The 17,336-nt window shown below is 43.6% G+C and overlaps 1 protein-coding gene across 4 annotated transcripts in view; it reads right to left on the reverse strand.

Annotated features, from left to right (window-relative positions):
- Positions 1–17,336, reverse strand: part of LOC139790134 (E3 ubiquitin-protein ligase NEDD4-like) — a 119,718-nt gene that overhangs the window by 88,026 nt on the left and 14,356 nt on the right. For 3 of the 4 annotated variants that reach the window (XM_071731558.1, XM_071731557.1, XM_071731556.1), the window contains exon 2: positions 3,030–3,103. In XM_071731558.1, the coding sequence (XP_071587659.1) occupies positions 3,030–3,103 (74 nt within the window). Of the gene's footprint in view, positions 1–3,029; positions 3,104–8,666; positions 8,691–8,732; positions 8,870–17,336 lie in introns of those variants that run through there. The other variant, XM_071731561.1, reaches the window with a different exon arrangement.

The raw sequence follows: 17,336 nt of genomic DNA on the forward strand, positions 1-17,336 counted from the left end.
AGCACTTAATTTAATTTCTGAAGAGACAAAATAAAAATGCACTTGTCCCTAACCCAGAAGTGTCAGTGAGGACCCGCAAGCAGGAGCTTGTCCTGCTGTGGAGGAGGGACAAGAATATCATCCTCTGGGCAGATGGGACAAGAATATCATCCTCACCATCTCAGGGAAAACAGCTCCAACCCAGCTGTGGCCTGGCCAAATGCAGTGGTAATTTTTGCTGTTTTTTAGGGATCTTGAACCTAGAGTGAAAAACCTATGTGCACAGTTCTAATGCCTGTGAAATTTCCTTATCACCTTGCCTAGATCAAACACTGTGTTCCTCTTCCAGACCCTCAAGTAAGACTCAAGTCCTCTGCTCCACACTGACCCTCTGGAGAGCTTTTAGTGGGACAGTCCCTACCCAACACACCCTCAATAGCTATGTTAGAATGGCACTGTCTGTGGCAGCTTAAATCTTACTTTAGATTCCAGCAGCATGAAATGTTAATATCTCAGCAAGGCCCCTAAAACATACAGAAAAATGAAGTTGGAATTTCAGCCAAAAAACCCCAACTTTTGGAAAGCTTGCCAACACAGCAATGCAAGCATTTCATTAAGACTGTAACAAATGATGCTGTTAGTCTCAGCTTGTACTGAACAGCTGCTTAAAACAAAGTTAAAAACATAAGTTGGGAATATGTTTTTAACTCTCTGGTTTTATGGAAATCCAATTGACTTGAAACCAATATACTTAAATATTTAAGGGCTGCATCAATAGAATCCGGTTCAAATTTCACTTAGATTAAATTTGTGCATTTTGAAAAATAAGATATTTTTACAATTTATCAATTCCTAAGCAAATTTTAGGAGTATTTTCGAACACAACATCTTAAATATTTACAAAAGTTCAATGAGAAGTATGGCCAAAAGAGACACTACAGTGCTGGGTGGTCAGCTGCAGAGTTTCCAATGTATCCCTTAACAAATTAAATTAACACAAAAAAGTTTCCCACTTCTCACAGATTGCTTCTGTGAATTTGCCACAGCACTTCAATATTTGGATGAAGTCCCTCTTAATGAGCAGATTCAATGTTCCAACCACTACCCGTGCTTTTTTCAAATAAGGTGGTAAAAGGTAAAGCTCTGGCAATTATGCAGAAATAAAATCCAGCCAATTAAATATATCAAGTAAAACAAAAATCTGTAATTGTATGAAAAGGCCAAGTTAAACACGACCTAGAAAAAGCAAAGTTAGCATATAAATATGGCAATTCTAGGGTTAGTATTTGCAATAGGAATCTTGTTTCCTCTGTGTCTTAGTCCCATCACCTCTCCAGAATTTGTTTCTCCTCTCTTTTATCCTGGCTCTGCAGCATCTCAGTACCAACTGCAGGAGTCTGAGGGAGCCAGGGATGCTGTGAGCAAGCAGCAGGACTCCTGCAGCAGGACCCAGCACACCACTAACAGAGCTGCACAGCTCAGCAAGCACAGGCTGCCCGACTACATCTACATGAGCTGCTCCTGGTCAGCATCAGAAGCTGAAGTTAGCAAACTTGGGGAAAAGAAAATTAAAAAAAAAAACAATTTCGTCTTACCATATGCTGCAATCAGCTACCAAAGGAACGTTTGTTGCAAATTTCAGCAAAAAAAAAGAAAAAAAGTTGAATAAACTTTTAGTTGTTGCTTTCGTATAGTTTCAAGCTAGATATGCAAGCTAATAAACAATTTGTAAGGATCATTAAAGGAATACAGGAAAATCCACAGGGAGACTCATTTATACATTAAAAAATCAGTCATTTCAATAGCAGCTAAATTGGAGACCACTAATTTCAAACTGAAAAAACTTCTATGTAGATTGGAGCCTTTGCAGGAAAGAATTCCTTCACACTTTGGGACTGAGACAGCAAGCACACCAAACCTCAATTAACCTTTGGGAAAAATACTGCTAATGCTTTCTGATTTGTTTTGGCTTCAGCACCAGCTTCTCCCCCAATTAGTACCTGGTTTGATTCTCTAAGTCATTGCTCAGCAAGCCCAGACTTGGAGAAAAGCTGCTCCTATACCTGTGACTAATTCTTTTGAAACAAAAGACTGGGGAACATACAAAATGTCAGTATCTGTACCTTTCCACATGGCCATTTGAAACCAGTTTTCTCAATTGGCAATTGTCACTTTGGCCAAAGGACAGCACAAACCATGGCTGCTCACCCCATCTTTTGACACACAGATGAACAGGGCAGCAGCTACACGCAGCCTCCCTTACGGGTGCTCAAAACTTCTCTTTTCCCTCTCAAGTACCCCATTTAATGAACAAGGTGGTTCAAGGCTCAGCTGGACATAAACCTGGCCTTGCCCAAGCCTAAGAGGAAAGCACCAAGTCAGCACAGCTCCCTCTGGACCCTTCCCTACTCTAGTACATCCCACCAAGCCTTCCTGTGGCACAGCTGGACAGGAGAGGATGCTCTTGCTGCCTTTCCCTCTGAAAGCTGCACTCAGTCAAGCCTGAGGGCTCCCTGGCAGCTTGAGATATTCCATCAAGCTGTGGTTACAAGGTCCCACCCTGTGCAACCACAGCAGTGACACCTGGGTATGTCTGAGCCCAAGACAATTCACAGCCTGGCTGCTGAGTCAGACTTCAACACTTGGCACCTGAGAGATGGGTGCTGAGAGCCAGCAGGGAGGGGAGGGCAGAGGAGAGGAGAGCTCCCCGAAACAAGGTGGAGGGTATGGCTGCTTCTGGTCCTGCTTGCATTATGTGGGGCTGCAGGGGAGGTAGTGGGGAGTCACCCAAGAATGGCCACACACTGCCAAAGTTTGAACTGCTCCTCACACACTCACAGAGCTGGGGCAGAATATGGTGAACTTGGGAAGGATTTCTTGTGGTAGGAGAGGAGATTAATGGCTTTCCTGCCAACACACAGACCATAGCTGTTACTGGTTGTAATCAAGCAATAGGATCTCTCATCACATTTATGAGCAATCAGATATAAAGCATCCTTGCTCCAAGTTCCTTCTGTTGAACCACACAGAGCAGTCAATGCAGAACCTACCTCGCTCCGAAGATGTCTTTTTTCGCTAGATCGATGCCAGAAACCACCTTCACCCTGAGGATACGAGACTCCTCCTGTTAACAAGAAAGAAAACAGGTTTAATGTTTATTCTGTAATTCATTTTGAAGACCAGTTTACAAGAAGTTAAGCTGTGAATGAACTCTCAGCCTTTTGATAGCAGGAGTCTTTCCCAGATAGGATTTTGAAAAGAAGAATATCTTGGAAGAAGGTACACACTTTATCTGCTAAAGAACAGCCTGAGTCCAACCATGAGGACCATCTACCTCCAGTCAGAGCTGCTCAGATTTAAATAAAAGCAGATTTAGATAGGCAACAGTAATAACACCATGGCAATAACAACAATAATAGTAAAAAAAGACATCATTTGCTGAGCAGGGCCACTTCAAATCCCAAATGATCCACACTCCACAGAAAGTCATTCTAATTAGACTCCAAACTGTCTATTCAAACACAAGGGAAAATATTAATAACTTTTTCTCCAATAATGCTAACATCTTTTGACCAGATGTCTACAATTCAAAAAAAGGGCGGCACAAGATTAAAAATAAATCCTCAAAACTACATTTTGTTAAACCTGTCTCGCCACCTTGGTACAGACAGAGATCAAATACACCTTTCAGTGACACAGGGCAGTTTCTGAAGATGTGCACCACTGGGACACCCACCTGTGCTCAGCTTATCACTTCATTATATTAAGTTCCTGAGGAACATTACTATAAACCTTATTTCTTTTCTTTTTTTTTACACCCAGTTTGATTAGTTTATTTTTGCTACACAAAGAGGCCACCAAAATTAAATCTGGAAAGGATCCTACAGAAACAGGTTCTGCAGTCACCCGTATCAGTTATACCTTTTTCTCCTCTGATAAGCTTCCCAGAACTGCAAGATACAAGGTTCAATTACAGTAATTTGAGACTCTGTTCCTTGAAGCTTGTTCAGAAAACAATAACATTGTCCCACAGGTTTATGCTGGCATGACCACCCTACACCTACTGCATTTGCTTTAGATAAGTAAAAGCGAGACAGATTCTTTAGCTCCGAGATTCTTGAGATGATTAGGAAGGTCAGAAACACCCCAGCAGCAAAGCTGTACCTGTCCAGTCTAATACCACTCCTTTGGGAGAAGCCAGAAACAGATTGGTTCAGAGAAAGAAGAACAAAAGTCTCACTGAACCTGTCTGCAGGGAGAGTTTCATCCTGACACAGTCGCTGTGTGGCATTAAAACAACAGCTCAATGCTTTAAATCCTTGCTGAAATTTAGTTGCTGGCAGAATCTTTCCAGCAGCACTTAGCCCTGCCTCAAGTAGTTCCTAATTAAGAAATTTGGGTTCCTTCCCCAAAGAGCCTACAGCTTAGAGAGGTGAACAAAACAATATGTGGAAAAGGACAACTCAATGGATTTATGTCAGTGGCTATGGAACTGAATTTTTTTTTAATGTGTTAAAGTTTTATCAACCTTGTAATATCAACAGCACACGCCTGGTCTGGGGTGGTTTGCAGAGATGAAAGGCAAAGAACTTGTAAACTGCCATCAAGACAACTCCTTCATTAAGAGAAGACAGCATAGGAAAAGCCTCAGAAACGCAGACACTTCTGACCTTACTGAAGGAGAACTGAAGGATGAGTTGTAACACTAAGTAGAGAGGGACGGGAAGAGGGATTTCTGACAGTTATTTATATTATCAATGCTACTCAGATTTCCTCCCACAAGGGCCTACACCACTGGCACCTTATTTCTGCACTAAAATCAACTGTGATTATTAACTGAATAAATAAATAAATAAATAAAAATAAATAAATAAATCACAGAACAGGATGAAGTCCAACTGCTGGAGGATCCCAAAGTCAGATTCTGCAAGACACAAAAGATAATGCTCCAGACTAATAGATGGATTCTGAAAAAACATGCTTGAAGTTTCACTTCGTAGTTTAAGCTCTCCATCAGATTTGACCCTGTTCCCTCCCTGCATGCAGGCTCTCAGTCTCAGCTAAATATTTTTGTACCAAGCAGAAACAGTGTTTTTGCAAATGTTTGCTTGTTCAAATTTTCATATGCATGAAATATGCATAACTTTTAAAACAGTGATGCACTCACATGCATAAAAAGCCTGGGAAAACACTATTCCAGCTCATGCGACCACACAAAACCTCAAGTGATACAGATGAAGGGTTCCCAAATTAAGCTTGCTCAAAGATCACCCTGGGTAGCAGTGGGAACTAAGAGCAGCTCTCAGCTTCCCAGGCTGACACCTCAAATTTGTATTCCTCTGATCTCCACTTCCTCAGCTGGGAACGCTGCCTGGGGGAACCGAGAGACTGAAGGGCAGGAAAAGAGTGAGCTTTTCATACTCTTCTGCTTGCTCCTCGTGTCCCAATTTCTTCATTTATCTCCAAGTATGCTGTGTCTAGGTAAAGAAAGGAGTTAAATTTTCACAGCAGTAGAGAGGTAAATCTCACCTCAAGGGCCAATAACGAAACAAATAAATCAGATCAAGGATTGCTTGGCTAGGCACTGAGAAGCTTGAAATGCAGAGCATCAATTATGGAACACAGGTTTCCACCCACACTTCTCTGGAAAGGCTGGACAAGAAAAGAAAATCAGGATTTTGTTTTTTTCCTGTAAACCCAGGGCACAAGGACAGAGAGTAGCCTAGACAAGCTCTTTAAACATGGAAAAACTCTTGAGAAGCTCCATGATCCAGCCCCCAAATGAAGTGATCCCTCTGTGGCTCTGAGCCTGCCCTGATCTTTAGTTAAGCAGCACTCATACTTGTTGAGATTAGTGACATGTTTACATGTACATTTCTTCTAGTGGCCAACTTAAACACCTCTCCCCTCCAGTGTATTCCATTCCTACTGAGGTCTTTCTGAACCTGGATCAGCACCTTGAGCCTGTGGAGCCCACAAGCAGCATGCCAACAACGGGGAAGATAAGGGCAGGAAGAAATCGATAAGATGCAGGGTGGGTGGAGGCAGCTGCTTAGAAATCAGTACAGCCCTGCAAGGCTTTTTGTGGCACCATGACCAGAAGTTCCAGGCTTCGGTCTACAACACTCCATAATTTGCAACTAAGCTTAGAAAATGCTGACTTGCCTTTTACTTTTACTCCAAACACCGAGATTTCCAGAGTGGGGAAGTCCTTATGCACAGGCACAGAGAATGGCTTCACTGAGCTCTGTGTCATCTGGACACACTCTCCTTTTTTTGGGTTGGACTTAAGGGTACTTGCTTAAATAGCCTGTGCAGGTCTTAAAAATTAAACAGATGCCACAAGAGAATACTGTAAACAGTTCTTTATGGTACCACATGAATCAACATGAACAGAAAGATGACCTTAAACTGCCTAGAAAATTTCCTGATACACACAAATCCAGTAGAGCACAATTGTTGGCATTAAGTGTTTTGACTGAAAGACTTTCACAAATAATCAATAACCTAGCACATTAGCAGTTTTCCCAGCAGAAACAAAATTGCATTTTCTGGCAACTGTACCTAACAGTCAGTAAAAAGTGGAAATAAGCAACAGTTTACCACCTGCCAATTGTACCCTACATCTTAGGTGGATTCTTTCCTCTTCCTTTTATATTTAGTAATCACAGAGAACGGATGCCCAGATGATTTAAGTGCCAGGACACAGCCAGTGGTTAACAGCAGCAACCCACCTGCTGCATCCATCTTTAAATCCCTTCTTCCAATCTTGCTAAGTGGATATATAAAAACCACTCTTCTGGTTCTGCTGAGAGCTGAAAACATGTATCAAAGAGAAAAACTTCTCTGGTGGAGAGGTTACTCTGTACCCACTTTCTGTGCAATCCTTCACTGCAATTCTGCAGATCCTTCACCTTCTTTCTGAATTCCTTCACTGCCTGAAACATCCCGTGTTAGCCACTGGGAAATGGCAAACCAGACAGACAGACACCTAACTCTGACACCTCTGTATTGCACCAACTCCCGTTCATTTTGAAGAGCATTCTAGGCTTATTTCTGAAATGCACTGCTTGAAAAAGAAGTTAAGCTCAGCCCCCTGAGGGATTTTTATATCACTTTAAAGCGTTGTCCCGTAGCTGGCAAAGCCTGAAAGGGTCTCCTTAAAATGCCAGGTGCTGCCCCTCCCCATTCCCTTCATGAGCTGGAGTTGAGCAATGAGCAGCTCTGCCTTCCCGACCCGGGACCTGCTCCTTGGCTCTCACCTCCAACACCACCCCCAGCGGGATCTCTGCACCTACAGCACGGGGTATCTCTGGGAACTTAAAACCACGTTGTTCAGAATACTTTTGATTTAAAATGTTTGCAACACTGCTGCTAGAAATCCAAAGCCTGTCCACGGGGAGGGTGGGGTTGGCTGTACACAGTTAAACAGCAAAGCACTAACACTGCTGCAGCCTCCTCACTTATGTCCAAGCTGTTTGTGCTTCCACCTTTCCATCCTCACCCCTCTAACCTTACCTGGCCTCGCCCACTGCAGCAGAGGTGCCTGCCATAAAGTGCTTGGTTAGATATTAATGCAGAGTTCCACTGCTAATCACGTTCATACTTGCTTCTGCTCTGTCCAATGATTAACGTGAAGTTTGTATATTCTTGCTTCCCCCCAAAAGTCAGAGGTTACACAGTTTTCTGTGCTGCAGGATAACCTTTACACGGGCTGTGTTTTCTCATCTGCAGTTCACGTTGCCATTGCAGAAGATTTATCTGATTCACGTGAAACCAAGCCATGAAACAGAAGGCCAATCACACAGCAAAAGCCAGACAAGGAACAGACCCCAATCCACCTCAGAAGGCAGGTAAAGGAATACAGATGTGCTTACACTTGTATGTCTATTTTTGTGCACAATTGGCAATTGTTCATGAATTTTTAAAAGAACAACACGCTTACTTGCACCCGGTGCTCAGAAAAAGCAAACTAGTTTCTAACACCTGTTAAAGCATTCATGTAAACAAAACTTATTAAAAATTGTACTAATAAAATATCCTGGAGCTGGGAAGTGAGGGAAGAGTTACAGCAATGACATGGAAAGCAGGGAAGCGAAAGGCAGAGCCCTGGGCTGTGGGGATGAACAAGCAGTAACCCCGGGGAGGCAGCTCAGTGCACGCCAGCTGAAGCAAACAAGTCGTGCCACAGGCACAAGTTTTGGAATACACACCAGTATGTTCTAAATACACCCAAGGAGAACCCCACAGCAACCACCGGCCGGGGTAGAGAAGGGAAGGTGCAGACAGAAACCTCCTGAGGGACAGTCCCAGCACCCAGGGTGTGCACCCAGAGAGCAGCACTGGGGTAACAATTAATAGGGCATAAAATCAGCAGCTTGGCTTTGGTAAATGAACAGACAAGTGTGAAAGGCACAACGCCGGGATCAATGCAAACCAATATTTGAACACAAGCCACGCAGACCAGAGAAGATTAAGTGTTTAACATGTTCTTCCACAACTGCCTTACAAATGGTACATAAACCTGCCTGCAACTCCAAGCCCTCAAACGGACCCATTCCCCATCACATTTCCCACATTGCCCAAGACCTCAGCCAGATGCCACCAGCACCAGGCTGTCACCCCATGGCTGGAGCACACCCAACATCCCACCTGCTCCTCACCATGACCCCCGGAGCCCAACTTACCCAGCACTGCCTGTTTGCTGTGGTGTGGGACCCCCAGGCTGAGGTGGGGCTGTGTCCTGTGGGGAGCTGGGACCCCCGGGCTGAGGTGGGGCCGTGTCCCGTGGGGAGCTGGGACCCCCGGGCTGAGGTGGGGCCGTGTCCCCGGAGCACAGCGAGGCAGAGCCAGGAGCGGCCCAGGCGGAAGCTGGAGTTGGGTGACGGAGGCAATGCCTGCCCATCACCAGGGAGACGAGGTGAAAGGACAGCAATCTAGGGTTTCACCTGGAGAAAGCTGAACGCCAACCCCAGCAGGGTTGGTTTGTGTTCGGTTGTGCGTTGTGGTTTTTTTTTCCTTCTTCTGTGTAGAGACATTTTTGATTTAAAACCAAGATAGGAGCCGGCGAGGTAAATTTCCACTGACGGGCAGGAGAGAAACCAGATCTCACTGGAAAGTTACCTGCACACAGAGACTCTGCGAATCTGGTTTCATCTACTGAGCACTTTGTCTCTATCTTTATTACACATGAAAGTTTGCAAAACATAGGGAAACAGAAAAGACAACAGATCTTTAACTCAGTGTTTTGGTTGCAAAACACATCAGAATGGAATAGAGAACAAACCTTTAGCCTAATGTTTTAACTGTTGTGTTCTGGGTGAAAAACTACACACAGAGCCCCTGGTGTGCTGGACAGCATAAAAACAAAGTCACCCAAACAAACTGCTCTCTAATTCTCTCTGTCATTGGGAGAATCAACTTGGCTTTGAGCTTTCAAGCAGAACAGAGTATTCACCATCTACTTAAAAAAAAAAAGAAAAAAAGAGCAAAAAAAAAAAAAAAAAAAAAAAAAAGAGCAAAAGTGTCTTCTATAGCAAGCCCAACATTAGGCTACTCATAAACCTTTTAGCAATCCAAAATGTGGAAGAGAATTTAGATTGCAGAAGAGTCATGCTGATTATTATTTCAATTTGCTGGTGGATTACACCAACCCACATCACAGCTGAGAGAAAAATAGCATACTCTAGGAAGCTGTTCCACATCAGCATCTTACACAGAGTATTCCCAAGTCAGATTATCCTCTCTTGTGGCATGCAGCTACCTCCTAACACTGACCAACACAAGGGCAGCCCAGGAGGGAGAAAAACCAGAAGTGGGATGCCCTACCCATCAGCCCCAGGCATCATCGTGCTGTTCTGAAGGCCACAGCAACAGGACGTGATAAGTTGCAGTATAATTCTTGTGATATCTTAATAATCTTGATTTTTGTCAGCGGCAATTTTGCAAACAGTCTTTGATAAAATCTCAGCTCTGTGATGGAAACACGAAGAGGCACCAAGGGTGTAAACCACATCTCTGGTCTCCTCTGTGAAGTTCATCACGGGGACACAAACTCAGAGTAAAGGTCACAAGGTGACAACCACCTACTTTTCCAGCTGAAGCAAAGAAATTAAAATCTCCTTTCAGGTAGATCACCAGGAGCAACCTGCAAACTCAGGTCTGATCTCCTTTCCTCCAAACACTGATCACTTGGAGATGGAAGGCAGCAACAGGGTTAGGAACCAGGACTCACAACTCCTAGCCCAGCACTGAAAGCACATCATTAAATAACAGGCTCAAATCACAGTTCTGACCTCAGGAAATTCTGCTTAGGAGGTATTTTTACTGCATGTTTAAAAAGAAAAGTAAGTGTTCCAGGTGAATTGTGATCTATTTTTACAGCAATCAATAGAACTCCATGCAGATAGACATATTTAAGCAATTTCAGCAAGCATGTTAAACCGGGTCACCTGTGGTCTTTAGAAATACCCAGGAGAATGCAAAAGAAATTTAAACGAAGGGACTTGCTGTACTGCACAAGACTTCATTCTCCTTATTTAACATTTAGACCTATTTATATCCTGACACATTGTTTTCTGCACAGCCTCATTCACTGAGCTCTCCAGTAGTCTCACACAGGCTGTGTGATCTTCTAGATCCAACCGTGCCTGTAAAGAAAAGTTCTCATCCAGCAGTTTTATTCCTGGTTTTTAGCACTGGCTGAGGGTACTGTCTGGCCCTTCAGCCAACAGCAGAGGCCGTGACAGTCAGAGTCAATCAGGTTAAGTTCATTTGACTCATTTGTCTCCTCATGAGACACCTACAAGCTCCTGGGTGGTCAGAGTGGTGGCCAGGGAGGAGATGTGCCCTCTGTCGAGGTCTGCTCATTGCCCTTTGCTCATTCCCACTCTGGAGTGTCACCAGACACGATGGTTACTTGGATTTCCATTTTCTTGGCTCCTGCACCCAAAGAGGCAGACACCAGACTCTCACAGGAAGGTCTGTCACTGAGAAGCTTGCAGTAGCAACACGTTTGCCATCAAAAGCACAACAGTCACTCCTATCTGCTTAATTTAGCATCAGTTGGTGGAAAGAATCTCGAAGGGAAGAAAAAAAAAAAGCACAGCATGAGGAAGGGGAATATGTTTGCTGCATCATCTGCATACATCATCAATTTCTGGCATGGGAAGCTCTCTTTCTGAAGGAAACCTTGATCTGCTTTTCTCTGGACAAGCCAAGAGAAGTCTTTAACGATTGGTAGCAGCAAAGAAACAGGAAAAACATCTGTTATATGCTTCTTATTAAAAATATGAACAAAGCTTTGACTAGGAGGTACTGGTATATTTGCAGGTCTGTGACTGGAAAAGTAACTTTCCTATATTGACTTAGTGTTAAAAGGAAAAAAACAAAGAACACCCAACCCTGATCTTGCACCAGAGATCAGAGCCAAGAAGATCTGCATCCAAAATGAAGATTTGCTGCAAGTTTAAACAGAAAATTGATAAAGCAAAATCCCACAGTAACTTCTTTTCATTCCTTTAAGGAATACAGAAACTCAGATGACTCATTAAAACCTCAAGCTTTCTTTAAACAAATATCTAGCTTTCTGGCATGCAAAAATAGCCCTCTAAGCACAAACTACCATAAAATAAAGGAATTATGTTTTTACATGTAGGATGACTACATTACACTGACCCTGACACTCACAAAAGCTTTGCCAACCAGAGAGTGAATCAAGGCCAGATGGTTTAATTTCAGATATTCATTATCCTCGGGTCAATGTCCGGACAGATCTATTACTTTCCAGTACACAGGAGAGAGCAGTACTTCAAAACTTATTAGCCCAAAGAGAAACACAAAAAATCCAGTTCCCCAGTGAGTGTCTAAGCATTTTGCCCAATAATGAAGAATGGTCTGAATTCCCAATGAAGAGCCTGCAGTAAGAAGTCACAGAAGGACACAACAGCCTGGTTTTCCAGCACAATTAGGTTTTTACCTTTCACTAAGCCAACCTCTGATACAGCTGAACTTTTTTTTTTTTTTAAAAACACTAAACATCTTGAAGTGGTGCTCTTGATACAATGAAATCCACCAGACTGCTAAAATTCCAACAGTTTTAAAACGAAAAATTATGGACTACACTTAATACCATCTTCCTAATTTTTCCTACGCAAAATGCCACACAAATCCAGGTGCAGCTCTGTATTTTAGACAACCAGTTCTCATAAATGTCCCCTGAGTTAACAGAAAGCCTCCATGCACCAGCACCAGGTAAGACCTCAAAGAGAATCCCAGCAAGGATGAGGCTGGAATGGCCTCTGGAGATGCTCCAGTCCAACCCCACTGCCCAACACCAGGGCAGGTTGGACCAGGGCCTTGCCCCAAGGATGGACTCTCCCCTATCTCTGCTGACACTGCTCTGCCTGTGGCTGCCTTTGTCACAGAGGTGCACTACTCAGTGTGTTGTCCACCAGGAGCCACAGAGCCTTCTCCGCTGAGCTGCTTTCCATCCTCTCCTGGAGCATTTCCCTTTGCTGACCTTCCTGAGCTTCCTGCTGGCTCATTTCTGCAGCCTGTCCAGGTGCTTTGGAATGGCACTCTGGTACATCAACCTCTCCTCCCACTTTGTATCAGCTCCACCTCAAAGTCTGCTGACAAACAGCAAATTAGACTGGGGCAGGAAGCAGAAGGCTTTGTTCTCAAATTTAAATAATAATAATACTACAAATATGTTAGAGATGTCTTGGAAACAGATTAAAACAGAATTCCCAGAAAAAACTCCCTCAGAACAACTGTGGTTAGAAATCAGGCAGGTAGGAGAACAGGTTTAAAACAACTGTGGTTAAGAAACGAGCAGGAAAACATGAAGCTCGGGTTTTATTTGAAGGCAACAACATGTGCAAAGCTCCGAGGAGATAGATGCTGGGCTGATGGACAAAGGGCAGCTTCATTTGCATGCAGTCAGAAGCTGTTCTGAGCAAGCACAGCTCTGGTGCTGCTGGGAACACTCACCTGCTTTCCTGGAGCTTTGTTACACCTCCTGGTTTGCAGCAGCTTTCAGCATCACCCAGAATGGCACCAGGTCCAAAGTACTTCTTAAATAACTCTCTTGTTAATAATTTAAACTGAATTTGAATATTCACAATATCATTACCTCACTACTACCCCTACTGTTTTGAGGCTCAAAACCACAGTGAGTTTCACCAGATTGGTGAATTTGGCAAGATTTATTTCTTGCAAACGCCGCAGGGGAAACCATGCAATAAGAACAAGGGCTGCTTGAGCCTGAGCAAATATCACTGTGTTTATGCCCAGAACATTAAAGAAAAAAAATAAAATTTGCATGATTCTTCTGTAATTGGATAATTACACATTGTAATGATAGGCTTGGGATGCACCACAGCAGAAACTCCTGGTGCATCTTAGGACTACTTAGACAGGCAGATGGAGAGGGTGCTGGGAAGCTGCCCTGAGCCACACTGCCACATCACCAGCAGCTACAGCAAGGGAGGCTTCACCTCCTGCTTCCAGGGTGGCACCTTCAGAGCCTCTGCAATGGCCAACAGCTAATTTGAAAAGAATCAAGAATGGACCACTCAATAGCTAAGCAGAAAAGGCCAACAAGCACCCTAAAAACCAGTGTCCTCTGGCCTCACCTTATACTCACTCTCAACATGTATTTTATCCCTGACACTGCATATACTTCAAAATGCAGCTTTAAAGCTTCTATCACTTCATGTGATGGCTTGGATTTCAACTTTCCCAGCAGAGGGGCTGGGATATCAATTGCACACAGTGAGCAAGGATCCAGCCAGCCTGCTGCAGGTGGGTCAGGAGGCAAATCACCAGGATGTCCTCCCTTATGGCCATTATCCAGGGAGATGCTTCATTCCTAAGTGTATGCTCTTTTCACAGACATTCTGATAGGAGACCAAACTTCAAAACATTTATGTTTCAGAGACTCAACTGTTTCCTATGTATATTGCATGTTGGAAACACGGTTTTTTATAGCAGGCTTTAGGAAAGTTCTGTTACTTTCTTCCTGTAAACCCTGAAGTCACTGACAGCCATGATTTAGAAAAGCCACTGTCACTTGTTATTGTGTCATAGAGATTCTCACTACCCCAGGGGAAAACCCAGGAAATAGGTGTAAATAACAAACAAAAAAAGTCTCTTACAATTTTATACACAGAAAGTGTACATTCGAAGGTATGGTGCTGATCTTCAGCTTATTTATTTTTTTTTTGAGGAATGAAAATCTCAGATACTTACTAGATTTTTCACCATTTTTGAACAGCTGAGGATGCACACAAAATGTACAAAAGAAGATACCGTATCAAAAGGGGGAGGGTTAGTTGTACTTCATTCCAGTAGCCTAATTAGTTCCCAGCTGATCACACAAGCATGTTTATGCAACCACAATCTATACTCTTGTTAGATATTTAATGATCTTAGACCATACACAGTCAGCTTAACCACAGCTGCAATGTTTAATGACAGAACACACATTCAATAAAAACGTAACCCGACAAGAAAGCACGATTGGAGGCTTATTTTTAGGGTTTTAACCCAGTTGACTCCAGCTTGCACCCACAGACAGAGGCTGCTGCCCCTGCAGAGTGACCTGCAGGGCTGGGGAGGAGCAGGACGAGGAATTCCTTCAACAGGCTTTGCCAAAAAAACCCCGCCAGCAGGAAAGCTGACAGGAAAATGCCAGGGTGACTCTTAAAACCTTAAACACCTCTATCAGGAGAGCTGCTTACTGCAGCACTTCAGCCTCAGAAAATACTGTCCCAAGCACATTTCATAATGTGAGCAGATCCTGGGCAACTCGAGGTCTGCTCTGAAGGATCTAACCCAGCTCTATAGAGGGTAAGATGTACTTTATCTTGGTTCACCAGAACACAGAAATTAAAACTCTGGTTTCCAAAATATTTTGGAGAGATGTACAAGCAAAATACTGTAGAGATAATACATGATCTTGACTGATTCCAGACACAGTTTGCATCAAGAGGAGGAAAAAAATCTCTTGAAAACCAAAATTTGGTAGAGTGCAAAGACATTTCCAAGTTTCGTTTTGCTTTTTTTAACAGTGTGATTTTTCTCCTCTGTTCAAACCAGGGATCAAGTATGACTGACATCAGTAATTACACCTTCCAATCATAAAGTATTAATCCTGGATTATTCCATTTACTGTAACTCATTGCAATGCATTCAGCAGCAGTGACTTCAAGCACATTAGCAGTACCACAGAAGATTACTGCTTCCCTAACATCACAATAAATTGCTAGGTGCAATGTGATGTGTTCCTATCCAATCGAGTTTGAACTGTGAATAACAAGCAAAGATGTTCAAAAGCAATATGCAAGCACTAATAAACCCGGAATGCCCATCTAAAAGCAATTTCAGAAAAATTAGGAAGCACTGCCAGCACCAGACCTTCAGCTACAATTTCAGTGCTCAGCCTATTAATTTACTACAAAAAGACCTCATTTGAAACTTGCTTCATAGGATGACTGATAAACTGTAAAAATAGAAAGGATGAAACATAGGCTATAGTCCTGGAATTTGATTTGGAGCTGACTTCTCCAAATTGCTGCAAAGCTTCTCCAAGCTTCCCATGACTGAAGTATACGAGATATTCTCCAGATTTACCTGGCTGAATGACAAAACTATATTAAATCAGGCAAAGGCAAAACATCTGTGTTTTTATACATACGTAGTTACATGTGTGTGTGTTGCACAAAAGAAAGTTTTTAATTACTCTGTAATGTTACCAAAATAGAAAAGAAACTATTTGCTTTTCCAAATACAAAGAAACCAGTTCTAGAGTGGAGAGAGAGGAAAATCTGCAGAAGCCTCAAGACTGACAGGAGATGCTGGGCCCAGGGTGCTGGGTTGGGGCAAGGAGAGATGGCAGAGGTAATTGTTTGCCAGAAGGAAGAGGTGGTTACATGATGATGACTTTGGGATATCAGAAACCACCCCTCACCCCCTGTAAAGCCCCACTGGACACCTTCTACAAGCCAGTGCTCTCCTTACTTGCCCTCTGCAGGGCTTGCAGGAGAGCCAGGAGCTGCTGCACTGTGGCACTGCAAGGTGCAGAGCCCCTCAGCAAAGTCAGGTCCTTGACCAGCACCCATCTGTCCCCACGAGACTGGTCCAGCAGTGCTACAAGGGGATGCTGGCAGGTTCCTTTCCCTGTACCTCGTGCCTCAGTTTCCCCAGTGAGATGAGGGAGAGGCACACGGCTCAGTCTAATGCAGCGGGGGCAAAGCAGCAGAGGGAGTGAAATGTGGAGATACTGAGCCAGAGGCCAAAGACAGGACACCAAAAGCTGCTGTCTGAAGGGAACTGCCCTGTACAGCTCACCTATTCGTCAGCTGCTCCTTTTTCTAACCACTGGAATAGCTCAGCAGCAGCAGACTTCAGCTCAGAGCAGAAATTGGGAATGTCAGTTTTCAGAGAAAGACCTCAGCTTCTGACACAATTTGTTTTCTGGCATGAATCATCCTATTATCCAACCAGAAATGAAATCAAATCTTCCAGCTCTCAACCGAGGCTAACAATTAATCTTACTGTAGGAGTTTCCAGCCTTCCCTGGTGAAGAAACTCTCCCAAACACATTAACATTTCAATGAGTGCTGCTGTCAGTCAGCCCAGCGGTTCACTCCTTCGGCCTCTGCTCCATCTTGATCAAGTTTCTTTTCCTAGAAAAGCACTAAGTCATATCCTCCAGCAGTGCCTCTTCTCCCCTGAGGCAAACCCACTGCTCCCCAGGGATTTCTAGGCTTGGGGATGCCTGGGTCCCAGCTCAGGGAAGGACAAACCAGCCACACACACCAGTGCCCAGGGAAGCCATGGAGAAGGGATCTGCTCTCCCCACAGACATCAATCCAGAGCCTGGCTTTGCACCCTGCCTGTGTTCCTGCCTCTGTGTGCCACCTCCTTCTTCCCCACTCACCTGAAAAGCACAGTGGCCCTTTGACAGAGATTGGATTTTTTCATTTGCAAAGAGTTGTTATTTAACTAGCAAGCTCCCACAGCTGGGGACTCTGGTGTCTCAGGGAAAAATATGGACTGTCCAGTTTCTACTTGGGCTTAGGCTGATAAGATTTAGGCAGCTAAGCAGAGAGCAAACCCTGTCCCCTGACACACGAGGATCCATTACAAACAGGCAAAGATGCAGACAAAAGTTAACTAAAAAAAGTTATTTTGCATCCATATATGCTTTAAGGTGTGTTTTTAGTTACTGCCTTTCTTTTAATTAAAGGATGTATGATCACTGTTCAAAAATGCCAAAGGCACACCTGGACTAATACACACAGTTAAAATAATCAATTATAGCAAGTTCATCACTAGCAAATTGACAGGAT

The sequence above is a fragment of the Heliangelus exortis genome, chromosome Z, assembly GCF_036169615.1.
Source record: "Heliangelus exortis chromosome Z, bHelExo1.hap1, whole genome shotgun sequence".
In the NCBI taxonomy this organism is placed as follows: Eukaryota; Metazoa; Chordata; class Aves; order Apodiformes; family Trochilidae; genus Heliangelus; species Heliangelus exortis.